The sequence below is a fragment of the Ammospiza caudacuta genome, chromosome 18 (genome assembly GCF_027887145.1).
Source record: "Ammospiza caudacuta isolate bAmmCau1 chromosome 18, bAmmCau1.pri, whole genome shotgun sequence".
Classification (NCBI taxonomy): Eukaryota; Metazoa; Chordata; class Aves; order Passeriformes; family Passerellidae; genus Ammospiza; species Ammospiza caudacuta.
Genome location: NC_080610.1, coordinates 15,765,891 through 15,780,246, shown reverse-complemented (window position 1 = coordinate 15,780,246; position 14,356 = coordinate 15,765,891). Strand labels below are relative to the sequence as shown.

The window sequence follows — 14,356 nt, the reverse complement described above, 5'->3', positions numbered from 1 at the left end:
ACGGAGGCATTTGGTGAAAAGTGAAAATGTCTAGAGCCAGGTGGTTTTGGATGCAAGCCCTGGGGAAGCTGCATGGAGGTTAAGTGCCCCCACCACGGTGCATGACAGGCAACCTCTGCAAACGAAGACAAACCTGTGGGTAGAGCAGTCCACTTATCTCCCACTTCTGTTTTGGATGAGGAAGACTTCTGTCCTGTACTCTTAAAGAAGGATGTGTATAGCGGACCGTGTAGACCACTCTTGGGTTTCAGAGCAAACCCAGGATGTAACAGCAGCACCGACACTGTTGGATGATCTTCGGCAGCTGGGAGTTGAACCACAGAGATGCCAGCTGAGGTTTGTTATATGTCAAAATAATCTAAACATGTCCATCATCTTGGAGCAAGGGCCCCATGACACAGGTAAAATTGCTTTTGTTCACTCAAAAGATCAATATTGCCAGGATGAAATAGAATGTGAGCTGGTGTGAAGAACTCTGCCTGACCACTGACTGTCAGAAACAGGCAGAAACTCCCTCATGTAAAAACAATATGAAAAAAAATCCTGAATATACTGCCATTTCCCAAGTCACTGTATTTGGACTGTTGTCACCAGGAGCCATAGATCATCTCCAGATTTCTTGGAAGAACAATTTTCTGTGCACACAGTGTCTTCTGATGCAGGAAGTTCCTCAAATTTAATTGGGTTCCTTTCTATTAAATCATCATGGCTAATTAAAAAGCCAGAATTCCATCTGAAGACCACGCTCCTCGGTGAATGTCGGCAATTATCCATGTCAGGTCTTCCCTCAGAACAAACCTCTTGTCAAATGCAGTTTCTCATTCTGATCTAAAATTGTCTGGTCCTCCAGCAGCTCTTTCCCTTCGCCCCTTTGTCTGCTTTGTTTTGCATTGGATTTAACTTTGCATATGTGGTTTGGTGCGTGTTTTTTTAATATAACATCAAATCTCTTAATTCTCTGACCCAGAAAACAGAGACAATCCTCATAAAAATCTGGGACAAAGAAGATGCAGCTGGCACGTGTGCAGCAGCAGGAGATTCCAAAACTTCCAAATATACCCATTTAAAGTGATTTTGATAAAAGAAAGAATTTGAGAACTGCTGCTGTCAGATCACTGGTTATTTTGAAAGCAAATCCTAGGCTTTTAAGTGGTGCTCTAGTCTGAGCAAGACCCTTTGAAAAGTGATTACGTGGTGGCCTGTGTTCATCATCAGCCAAGATGTGATGGCTTTTCCCTCCAAGTTGTCACCTCCACAGGGCCAGCCAGGACACGAGACCCACACAGGGTATACAGCTGCTCCCACAGGGTCTAGAAATTCCAGAAATAAAGGTTCCCTCAACCACAGCATGACCTTTCCCGGAGCCACAGAGCCCCAATTCCTGCAGCACTTTTGACAATGAGTAAATAATGAGAAATTAGCGCACAGCCCTGATGATGAGTCACAGTGAGCCGTCACTGGCAGTTATGAACCTGCCAGGACAAACAGAGTGTCACAGACCGCCCTGTCCTCCAGTCTCATGGATCCATCACCCATGTCACCCCTTGTCCTCCACAGAGCCAACACACACTGGTCCCACTGGTGAGTCACACACAACACCAAAACAGGAGAGCCCTGGCCAATGCTGGTCAGGGATGAGGACGCATTGCATTTGGTGTTGCCTCTTCGTATGTTTAATTTAATGAGGGAGAATAACTAAATATCCAGGCTGAGTCACACAGGCAGTGATCTCCCTTCGCCACAGGAGATTTTAGGGGCAAAAGGAGAAGATGGAGGTACAGCCACACTACATGCTGTCCCCAGGGAAGGGGGTGCCTGCTAGCCAGGAATTTCTACCCCCAGCACAGCACCAAGGGTGAAGAGTGAGGCCAGTGCAAGAGCTCACTGCTCCATCCCCAGCACCAACTGTAGGGAAGTCCCTGGTGACAGCAGGGTTTCATCCACTGGCTCTGAACACTTCCCGAATTTCATTAAAGTGGGTAATTTAGCCTGACTACCCTGGCTAGTTCCCACGGCTGGGACCACAACAGCAGCCAAGCCCAGGAGGAAATTGCATTACTGTACATGGAGGTCTCAAATCTGAAAGGGAAAGAGCAGCTCACACCAACAAGGGCTTTAATACCAGATTAAATGCTTTCACAGCAGCCCGGCTGTTCGAAAGCTTCCAGACAGTCTTTTGTCAATTTAGTTTGCATTGTATTTTGGCTTCAAGAGGTACTTTAAAATGTAACAAACTTTTTTTTTTTTTTTTTAATACGGTAGCTTAGCTTTCTTGAAGGGAATTCATGGACCTGGGATGGGCGCTGCTCCATATGGGAAGGCGTGAAGTGCTTTAATGGCAGAGGGAACAAGCAAAGCTCCTCTCTCCAAGGCTGTTTAGGGACTCTATTAAGTATTCTGTCCTTAAAGACTCGCCATTTTAGAAGGCTGAATGAAGCTCCAACTGAAATTATCAATTTTTAATTTCCCCATTAGCAGAAACAGAAGTAGTACAGTACTTTCTCCTGATACAGGGAACAGCCTACATTTGTACAAGGATTTTACTTTGAGAGGCCGATTACCCAAGCCTTGAACCAGGAGCTAAGCCATGTCTCAGGGACATGCCCCACTGGGTACTTAAATGCAGGAGTTTAGGGGAGATCTTGGCTAACTCTGGGCAGATGGGAGCACGAGGGCAGCTGGACCAGGATGCGGCATGTGGGCAGTGGGATGGTCCTACCCTACTCAGGGCTGGGAAAGCACCCCAGAAACAGCAAGGATGAGTCTTGGGCTGGCTTCTATTCTGAAATTTGGCACTTGGGAGATGCAGGGCACACACTCATAGGAAACTGCTGTTCCTCCTGTCCCGCTGCTCCCTGACATGGGGACACAGAGGAACCTCTGTCTCTCCCCTGGCCCACCACAGCCAGCGGGAGGAAGAGGGCGGGGGAAGGGGGGCACAGCCTCGAAGGGCTCCGTGCCACCACAGTTCTGCCCACAAATGCATCCTTGTCATTCAAATGAGAAGCGGCCATAAAAGGAGGGCCCTGCCCTAAACAAAGAGCCACTTGGGATAACGGCAGAGAGGGACCGCGGGTCGTGGTCTCCACCGACGAATGCAAATGCCTCCAAACCCTGGAAGCAACTTCTCTGGGAACAACAGACAGGGCTTTGTGAGCAGGAGGCTGTGCATACGAAAGCCCCCAGGAATGCCCAGCAATCCCCAGCTGGAGAAACGCCTCAGGGGCATGCATAGACCTTCCCTCTCACCCCTGGCCACAAAGTCAAGAAAAAGCAGCTCACAGTCTTCTTTTTTTTTCACCCACGCTCTAGTAACCAAACTAAAACTTTCCTGGCACTCCTGCATCCTTCAGCCACTGATACCAGAGCCCGTGCCCACACAGGATGATCTCAGTGAAGCCACCACCACCACCCTGTCAACTCCTCTCTGGCAACCTCTATGCCACGCAAAGCAACTCCCTAAGGCAAAACATCTCCCTTGGGGACAAGCTAGCCAAACCACAGGTTTTGCCTTGCAAAGCCATGTGCCCACAACAGCAGCAATGCAGCCCAGTGGGCAGGAGCTGCCTGCAGGAACAGCTGGCTTCCTTACAAACCAGCCAATCTCCAATCTCAGCACCTTCAGTGTTCAGGTTCCACATGCCAGCTATTCTGAAAAGCACAGCTTGAAGGTAGACCTCCTGCCAGACCTGGTACAAAGCCCAGTGAAATGAGAGCTCTCATTACTAAGTTACTACTACTGTATAGGAAGTTTTTGCTGCTTGCACTCCTGAGACGTCTGAACTCAACAGCCATAAAAAGATGCAATTTGTGAATGTTGTGGTGGGGAGGGGTTGGGGGTTTACTGTAAAGGCAGCAGTAAAAATGCAAAGTCATAAATCTCAAAAGCAGTGTACTAAAATTCAGTGGAATCACTCAAGTCAAGCTCTGTTCCATTAGCTATTTTATGTTCTCTTTGTCAGGGCAGCTAATGGAGGAAAATAAAAACATTAATAATCAAGTTAGATTTATAAACTGGGCAGAATATTCCACCAGTAATGAAATCTGGAGAATCATTCCATGTTATATTGCTTTGGGCAGCATGCTGACAAGAATTGCCTTTGAATTTTAGCCCTCTTTCATTCTGCTGAACTTTAATTTGGCCCGCCACCATTGTTTCATTTAAAACAAACTCCAAGCAGGAGCGGAGCAGAAGACAGAGATCAGAGGCACAGTCCAGCTCAGCACTGAAAACCTCTAGGTTACAAGGGGTGAGCATTTGGGCTATAAAACCTCTGTTGACATTGTGCTGTTTACTGCAGAGAACTGCCGGGTATAATTTTCTAAGGTTAGCAGAGCTTTCTATTGGCATGGTGTCATGTTTCCTAGATTTCAAATATTTGATTGAAAAGCCCCATAGATCTTTAATTTCATAGTTGCTTCATAAAGTGGATGCCAAATCATTCTTGAGGCTCTCACTTCCCTGAGAGTGGTAGTTTTCTAACATAGCCTCTGAAAATATCTGGCTTCTGTGCTCCCTACTGCTCAGTAGAGGGCATAAGCTTAAACCTGACTTACATTCAACTCCTTTGATTTACACTCAACCCCCTCACCAATGCTGTCTCAAGCTGGAGAGATTCTTTGCCCCAGTAAGGACATCAACAGGAGGGAGACAGCACCCTGACATCAATCATACATCCTAAATATCAGATTCCCAGCCTAAACAAGTCTCGGTCTAATGTAACCTCCTTCTCCCGAAGTTAATTTCCGCTCAAGTACCACCATCCCCACCACCTTCTGCTTTGCCAGGCAGCCCCAGCTCTTCAGCAGGGTTTGCAGAGAGCGCTCAAATCTACTCCAGGGCTAAAAAATTTACACTAATGCCTGAAAATTGTCATCAGTAACTAATAAGCCCCTCGAGTATTAACATTTACCCTGTAAAAGCTGAGTGCAGCTTATTCGGTAGCGAGGGTAAAAGCAGGTCAAAGACAAAGTTTGAGTTAAATTGACTGGGGCAGAATACATCAATCTGTGTGCTGTTCGCATGAAATATTAATTCCAGCTTTAACATCTGGTTACAGAGGAAAGTGAATGCACCATAATGATGCAGGTATACTTTATATTCACCACATTTTCTATTCTCTTAGGAACAGATGGGGAACGATAGGCTTTGTCTTCCCTGGCAGGTGTCTGAGCCGGAGCCTGTGAGCCAACGCACACGCTTGGAGCCGGAGCCTGGGCGGCGGAGGCAGCGTCCTGGCGCACTGCTCTAAGCGAGCCCTGCTCATTAGATAACCCTGCCGCGCCGCAAACCCTTCCTCCCTCCCGCCTTCACAGCAGTGCACTCGCAGCATTTCGAAATGTACTAAATTTCAGGGAATTTCTCCAAACTGGCGGGTCCAGCCCCAGCACTGCCCGCCCACACCCAGCCACAGAGGGCTTTCTGAAACGCAGGTTTGATATAGTCGCGGGGCGTCTCTGAGCTACAACTGGTATAAGCTGCAAGAAACTTCTCCTCCTTCAGGAGAATACCCTTAATTTCTTCAGTCTCAGAGAGGTGAAGCTGTATAGACCTGCTGGCACCGTGACCTGGCAGAGACGTGACCTAAGCTCTCCATGCCTGCTGAAACCTGTTATATCCTTGCGGACTAAGCAGGCACCTGTGAGCAGAACCACAAAGATGCCCGCGCTGTGCAGCCAATCCTCCACCTGCTGCCGGCACCGAGCAGCCCCTTAACACATCCCCGAGGCATGTCTCAGTCCTAGGGGATCGCTCTGACTCAAAACGTGCCGTTTTACCCTGCTTGCTGCTGGAGTTTGTGTGGCTCCACGGCGGGCAGGGAGCCCTCGAGACAGACCAGCCCTTTCCCAGCGCCTGAGAAATCACCATCCGTGTGTGAAAGCCGGTGAGGCCATCGCGCCACGATGCTCGGCTGGGGGAAAGTTGGGTCACCAGGCTGGGTGAGGAGGCGGCAGGAGAAGCACCATGCACTGGGTGCTGGGGAGGGGGACTGGCTTCCAGAGGGCTCGGTGCAGTGGGTATGGGGTGGGGGGCGCTGGGTGCGGGGGGTGGAAACAGACCCTTCCGCCTGCGCGGGTGGGGGACCAGCTGCAACGAGCGGCTCCACGTAGATAATGCTGGAGGGGACACCGGGTGTAAAAGGGCCCGATCAGCGGGAGCAGGAGACGGAGGGCAGTGCCGCAAAGGGGGTACTGGGCAGCGGGGCGCGCCAGGGAGCATTTCCAGCCACCGAAGCTCGCCCAGCGCCGCGTGGGCCCGCGATGCCCGAAGGTGGGGGAGTACCCGACGAGTCGGGTGGCGGGGGCGGAGGGAGCGGAGAGGAGCGGGGGGCCGCGGGTAACTCACAACTCCCCGGGTGATGTCCTCCGCCGCGGGGGTCGGCGCCGCGGGCGCTTCTTGCCACGCCAGCCACAAAGCGAGCACGAGGAGCATCTCCCGGAGGCGGGCGCGGTGCCGGGCGGCGGGGCTCAGCATCCCCCCGCTCTTGGCGGCGCCCGGCCCCGGCCCCGCGATGGGCTCCGCCGGGCTCCGCGCCGCATCCGCGCTCCCGCCCCGGGCTGCGGCTGCCGCCGGGGAGGGAAGGAGGCAGGGAAGGAGGAAGAGAGGCGGGGAGCTCCACTCTGTTCCGCGCTGCTCCGCCGAGGATGGAGGAGGGGGGCTCCGCTCCGCCCCACCGGGAAGAGAGGCTGGGGGGACTCCGCTCCGCGCTGCCTCGCGCTGCCGGGTGCGCCGTTACATCGCCCCGCTTCCGCAGCCTTCGGAGCGGCAAAGTTGCTGCGGCCGCTGGCACGGAGCTGAGCGCGGCTCAGTAGCTGCAGCTGCCGGGAGTCGCCGCGGCTCCGGCGCCGCTGCCATGCACCCCAGTGCGGCCGGCCGGCGGAGGAGGCGGAGGAGGAAGGGATGCTAATGAGGGAGGCGGTGTCAGGGCTCCGCCCGCGTTGGGGGGTGCTCGCAGGCGCCGTCTGGCCGCGGCGCAGCGCCGAGCCCCGGTAGCGATCCCTGCCCGCTCCCTCTGCGTCGCTCGGGCAGGAGCGGGCTCAGTCCCCTCCCGTTTTAATATCTGCGTCTGGCTGAAATCCCTCAGGATTCCGACACGGTTTTTTCCTAAACATCAACATTTCTGTAAGTACCAGCTTCATCTCCGAGTTTTGAAGGGGCGATGGCAAAGACCGCGTGGTTTTAGCATCACCCACTGACATACTCTCAGCAAGACAAATGTCTGGCTTGTCCCCATAAACAGCATAATGGGATCCTATGGCCTCTACAGCGTGTCCTCCCTCGAGAGCTGTGAATCTGCCACATGCTCCGACAGGCCAGATGGCAGGGGACACCCTGACAGCTCTAGCTCCTGCTGGTTCAGGATGAACATGTACGTCCTACTCAGCATCTGCCTTCCCCGGTTGCTACTGGCATGTTAATGCATTCAACAGCTTTGTAAATTATTTTTAAATTTGGGTGCTTTTAAAATAAAATTAGAGTTTCTGTTATAAGATAAGTAAGTGGAGATAATGAAGAATGGACAGAGATGAAAAATTGCTTCTAGGTGCTGCTCAGGCGAAATTGTAATGGTCATTGATATGACATCTTCTGCACAAATAGATTAATCCGGCAATGAACTGTAGCTGCTCCTGGAGATGTTTAATATCAGACAGCACTGGAGAAAACCAGTGAGTAAGGGAAGAAGAAATCTTTGTCCAAAAGAAACTGGTTAAAGAGAACTGGCAAGGAAACCTCACTTCCTGGGGGTGAGTTTGCACTACCCTGTGTCCCTGTAAACTGGACTGAAGTTACTGCTCCAGCACCAGATATATCAGAGGGAAAACACCTGAATTACAGGGCTCAGAGCCCCACCAACAGCTGCCTGAGCTAAAGAGCTGTTATCTCGAGAGCTTTTCCCCATACTAAAACAAAGAGCATATCCATTTTCAACAGTTGTAGAATGTGCTAAGTTCGCATATTGCAAGAGTATTATTTCCACATCTGTTTCGCCCCACAAAAGCCTCAGAGTTTTTAGGGGGCCAAATGTGAATGAATTTCCCAGTCTCTGACCTCCGTAGATCTCAATGCCCTGTTTCCCTGTCTGCTCAGGTATTAGTTATTAGCACCTGTGCTGTGTCAGCACCTCAATCTGTTTTGCACCACAAGAACCTGCAATGTGAATGATTAATTAGGGTGGACGACTAGTTGCTTTGTCCATACCTTGTTGAAAGTAATTCCCAATGTATTTATAAACATTTTTAGCAAGCACTTACAAGAGACAAGATGGCAGATATCTGCCATAAATTACAAGACCAAAAGAGTCCACAGCCATGCCAGGTGCAAAGAGCTGGGAAAGAATCTTTAATAGTTTAATTTTATTGCATGAGTCTTCCTCCTTTAATAAAACACTGCTTGACCATCAAGACCCAAAGAAATATCAGAGAGCCTCTAAGCACGGTATTTGAATGTATATGGCATATATACTCAAAGTTAAGCATCAAATTTAAGATCTGAAGTAATCATGCTAACTTCACTTTACCATAGTGAATCTAATAGAAGAGCAGCTCTCCCTGGAAAGTGGAAGTTGTGCCCAAAATAATGAGACGCATTGTGTGGATGCCATCAGCTCCTTACAGCTACAGAGAGCAGAGCTGGACAATAAAAAGGACCTGGTTATAACAAACTGAACTGTGAACGGTTTTCCTCTCTTTCCTTTTCAGTAAACAAAAAACCCCACTTCAATGGCACAGGTTTAAATCTGCATTTATATCATAAGAACTATATGAGGGTAGATGGAGTTTTCATGCCATTCGTTACCCAGGTGAGTTGCTGAATAGAATTTATTTAAGGAAGGAACAGTGTGATGATTTTAATTCTGTTAAGCATAGTTTCCAAGAAGCATTCTTTATATTTCATTTATTGCAAACTAATGACTCAGTTAAAACAGCATTTCAACACACTTTAGCCAAAATATTTGCTTTGCATAAGAATACAATAGAGACAACTGCAAGCAGCTTGTAAGTAAGAGCAAGCAAATAGGCACCCAGAGCACAGAGCTATTTGTGGTGATGCCTATGGTCTGTTTTAGCCCAAAACTTCCATGCTGAACAAGAAATGCTAGTAAAGCTGATTTGCACGTTCACATTTCCCTGATCTGCCCATTATTGTCAGTGTTGGGAAAAACCTGTAAACAAGTACACAATTTGTTTTCCTTCCACAAATATTCCAGCCAAATGCACATACTTATAATATTTTCACCTTTGTGCACCAAGATGACAAGCATGAATCTAAAATGTCATTATCTTCTAGCTATACATGCCACGTGGAAGATGAAGATTTTTCCTCAGTGTCTAGCATAATTAGCATGTATGACAACATCCAGACAATTTAATTTCCTAATTACACAGTTATACAGAAAATATTCTTTGCATTAAATATGCAGGAGTTCTTATCAGTAGATACTATAAAACTTTTTCTGCCCTGTTACATCACTGCAGATGCTTGTATTTTAGCAGGTTCAGAAATGAGAATTTTCTGCCCTATCAACCAGAAACTGCTGTGTGGAGTGGGGGCCAGGCTCCTGCCATTGTCCCTCTCTGTGCAGCTGCTCCAACAGCACACACGGAATTCCCAAGGGGCAGGAAGGACTTCCTCCCAAGTCCAAGCAGTGAATCTAAGACCCTGCAAAGTCTGAGAATGAGGACATTTCTGATATTATCCTGCTGTTCTCTAGAAGATTTGGTAGCTATAGGATAAAACAGTTGCTGGAGTATAGTTTGCCTACTTGTAATTAATATAATCCAGAAACTACTTATTTGCATTCCTACTTTTAAGATTGATGGGTGACCAATGAAATTGGAAAAGCAAGCAATTATTTTTCCAAGTCCAGTGGAAGACACCCGGTTGCACATATGTTTAAATACTGCTCATGGGAAGTTTAGAGATTTTTCATTTCCCTGAGTAAAGCCAAAGTAGATCAAGTCATTTATAGATGACTTAGAAGTATGCACCTTTTTTACTTCCTTGTCCTCCAATTGAAAAATCAACCTGACATTTTTTCATAGCTTAAGGAGAGGAACCAAAGTTGGAAGGGGCATGGAAACCAGTATTTTCCTGCAGGGCAGGGCTCTGTAGCGATGCTGCAGAGATGCTCACAGTGCTCTTGGCCACAGGACTTTCGTTCTCTCATAATCACACACTGGCACAAAGAACCTCCAGCGTCTCACGGATGTCCATCTGCCAGCTTCGGCTTCACAGGCTGAGACCGCGCTAACCATTATTCCACCAGCGCCCACTATCGGCACAGCTTAGTCATCTCTGACTCACTCTAATGTCTAAATCTCACAGATTTCTCTCACGTAACACCTGAAAAGTGCAGCCTTCCTGGCTTCCCCTGAAGCTGCAGCTCTTCCCAGCCTGCTTCTCCTCTGCTGGAAAACCCTTTTATCCCTCTGCCAGCCATACTCCTGCAGGTACCCATAGCAAATCCTGTCTCAGAGGTCTTTTTCCAAGTCTAACACTTGGAAATCCATCAGCACAGCTCTCAAACAGTTCTCTGTGGAATTCTTTATATCAGATAAAACAGATAAAAGCTCTTTATTTCAAAGATTTTCACAGACAACCCTGCTTTGTCTTTTGTTGCTCATTTAGCACCAAGAAATCAGCTTCTTTGTCCACCTGGCCATGAAATCCCCTTCTTCCTTCCTTGCTCAAACACCCACGCTCACATTCTTGCATGCTGCCCCTTCTACATGGGAATATTTCCTTCTCAGCAAGCTGGAGGCAGACATGCTATCCTCCCTTAGCCTCTTATAAAAACACTGTACACTAGGACACCACCACCCAATCCCAGTATATTTTTTCCAGTACAACTGTACTTCAAGAATTTGAACTGTATTTTTCTGTAATTTCTTCTATCTCCCTTGCTTGCAGACATGTCTTGTATTCCATCTTCTGCTCTTCATTCCAGGTTTGTGATGCACCCAGCACGAGGTCATCTCAGTCTGCTGCTGGACTCCCTTGGCACTACAGAAACATTGGTGGCAACCCAACAACACCCACAGCCTCAGCTCAAGGCCATGTTACTACTGAGCAGACATCAGCACAGACCATCTGGAACAACACTGGCCACTTCTGCCTCCCTGCTGCATCATGTTCTTCTCACAGAACAGTGTTTGAGGCATTAACACCCATGAATTATAAAACAATACAAAAAAAATCACGTTCTGCAGGCTTAGCTTTGCTGCAGTGTCCCCAGTACAGAAAAGCCTCCATTCAAGGTCTTGTAATAATGAGCCAGGCAGAAGGATGGGTCAGAGCTGCCATGTTAATGCAAAGCAAAGTGTCATTTTCTCTTCACTAGCAGCATTCCTATCCTCATTCGCATTGCTTTTCAATAACACTCCATGAAAGGATGTTGATGTCTTGTTTAAGCAATGATGAAAAGTTTGGAGGTTAATTAACAAGAAGTAGAACACAGTCACTTTACTGAGGAAAAAGTCCAAGAAAAAAAACAAACAAAAAATTTTTAAAGCTACAAAGTGTCATTAGATTGCCTTTTCCAGTGGAAAATAGTACTAATTTTAACACTACTTAGACACTACAGACTGTCCTTTGGCCAGGGAGAACCACAAGTCCTCTGACCTGTATTTTATAAAGCTTTAATACATGTTTGTGCTTTCTGTCAGTCAGGAAAACACCAAATTATGTGGCCTACATCAAAAGCCAGCAGTCTGTTATATTCACACATACTCTGTACCCTACAGAGGCAGATACCTACTTTAGCAATGTCAGAACAGCTTGTCAATTAAATCTGGCCATATATCTCCTTTCGACTTGTGACATGTTGATTGGCAGCCTATCTGGAGGCCTGGCCCAGACATCTGGGGGATTTTGCCAGCAAGGCCAGGAGAGCTTCTTCTGCAATGCAATTTCCATCATGGAGCCCTGGGACACATGTTAACAGACCTCACCGGCGCTCTGTGCTGTGGGACCCTCCTGCAAACAGCACATCTCTGGCTTTGGCTTCTTGCTCTGCTCTTCCTGCTTTACCTCCAAAATCTTCCTCTGCTCAGACCTTCTTATATACATCCTGCCAGTTCTGTGAAGTCCCTCTTAAATGGTTTTTGACCAGACTCTGCTCCCCACTGAGATCAGTTTTTTGGAGGGCAACAACACTTTAGGGTGCTGAGAGCCCTGGGTTTGAACTCTGGATAAATTCTGGTGTCCTTCCCCTTCCAGTTCTGTGAATCTCTCTGAGGCAAGGATTACTTAGCATTAACAGAGAGCAACAAAAAGCATTCAGACATTTTATGGGAAAGAGCTTCAGACAGCATTCTTAAGGAAAATGTTACCAGGAAAGGGACAGAAATCATTCATGAAGATGGGAGGCAGAGAGGAGATTAAAACAGAAGATGTGAGATAACTGTTGTGGAAAGCTAACATATGGAAAGCTAACAAAGCTAAAATAGTACAGTATTTAACCAAATTGCCTGGAAGGGCTGTGCAAGCCCTACCAGCAGATCAAGAGGCTCTCAGGACCAGCTCAGGCAAATCTGATGCAGGAAAATGGAGAACAGTCTCCTGATGGCCTTCCTAATCTTGTTTTAAATTTAATTTCTTCTGTTCCTTATCTGACCTATATCTTGTTGCATTTAAGATTTTTATGAAGTCCAAAAGGTGAGGAAAAACAGCCATTAGCCTAAAGCCATTACTGCACTCATACAGCTGCTTCCCCCATATAATGGGATTTTGCAGCCTGAGTTTACAAAGTCACCTTTTTCTTCAGTAAGCAAACAACCTTTAAGATATGTTTGAGCCACAGGTCTGCATTCAGAGCTAGACACTTAGCAAATTACATATCCAGGTGTTTTTCCCAGACCACTTGCTTACGAAGCCCAGTTGGCAACCATGGAACCTGTTTTGAAACATCAGCAAAAACCCAGGGATATTTTGGAGCTAGTGTTGCAAAATCAGAGCTTTTTCTTGCTATAAACAATTAATGTATTGGAAATACAGTGTCCATGAAGTTAATGTGGCCTTTAGCAGAGCTAAGCCCAGCCTAAGGACAGCTGCCAGTGCTGCCCAGCTTCCCTGCTAATGCCCAAATAGGAAAACCCTGGGTTTCTCAGACAAAGATATTTCAATGCATCAAATCCAGACAAATCATAACCTGCCTTCTCAGCAAAGCTACAACCAAAGGAACGTTTCACACCCTTGATCAGTCCTCCCTGCTTGAAGCCTGAAGGAAGAACATCAATTAAATCCTTACTATGAAAACTGTTCTTGGTGGCAAAACTCATTTTGCCTTTGCAGCTATTCTCACATATGGCAGTTTCCACTAAGCTTGAAAGTTAAGTGGATTCTCTTGGAAGAGGAAGGATTCACTACTGGAAATTTGAGACCAAGTCCCAGGAGGAACATCGTTCTCTTAACTTTGCTCTCCCCTGGACTAATGAATGTGAGGAACGAAAGCTCCACTTGGACTGGAAGGATTATGCTTCTGTATGTCAAAGTCATGTGAAATAAGCAACGTAATTTGTGGAGCAATCATGGGAATTTAATTATTTCTCAGGATACAATTTTAATGACTCCTCTCCTCTCCATAGATCTTAAGCAGCTACTGGTGTCGTGTTGCATTAGAAGCTCAAGTTGCAGCAGGCAGAATGGCAGCATGACAGGAGAAAAAAATAAACCTCTGAATGGTTTTCCCAAGAATAAACATGAGGTAGCACAGTGTTTTGCTTTGGAAGTAAATTGCTCATGAACCTTCTGGCTTGAAACTACTAGTAAATATCTCTGTTTGCCATGATGGCCAGTTTAGACACAAAATCTCACTGCTCTATTAAAGGTCTTACTGAAAAGTTTCCCTGTTTTACAGAAGAGCTCCTATTTGCCCTGTGTCCTAAGAAAAACAGATTACCACAGCTCCTGTCACTCACAGCACAGCTCAGCTCTGTGTCTACACCACAGACTAAAGTGCATCATACACATTAAAAGCTGTTACATAAACCAAACTTTTATTATTATTTGAACACAAGGTATTCAAAGGGATGGTTTATATACAGCCTCTCTCTTAATCAAAGCACAACCAAATGGCTTTTTAAAAACTAATGCTTCACTAGAGAAATGTTTTATTATTTTTAAGTAATCTGATACTTTACCCACTAATTCCCTGTGTTATTAAAGCTTGAACAGGGAGACTAGGGTCTAGCTCCTGCAAATCCTCAGTCAATTGAGTTTGGGGTTTCTAAAGCCTCAGTGCTGAGTGATCCAGACCTGAACTCATTGCATCTGAACAGCCAGAAGAGAGCTGCCAGTGGGCAGGAGGCCCAAAATGGCCCTGCTCTGCTCATTATTAGCCCTATTTTGTTCTGG

At 47.0% G+C, this 14,356-nt stretch overlaps 1 protein-coding gene across 1 annotated transcript in view; it reads right to left on the bottom strand.

Moving 5' to 3' along the window:
* The window catches only part of MMP17 (matrix metallopeptidase 17), a 48,956-nt gene extending 42,438 nt beyond the window's left edge, over positions 1–6,518 (bottom strand). The window contains exon 1 of the mRNA XM_058816839.1: positions 6,347–6,518. Within this exon, the coding sequence (XP_058672822.1) occupies positions 6,347–6,475 (129 nt within the window). The 5' untranslated portion in view covers positions 6,476–6,518. The remainder of the gene's footprint in view (positions 1–6,346) is intronic.
* Between the last annotated feature and the right edge of the window lie 7,838 nt (positions 6,519–14,356).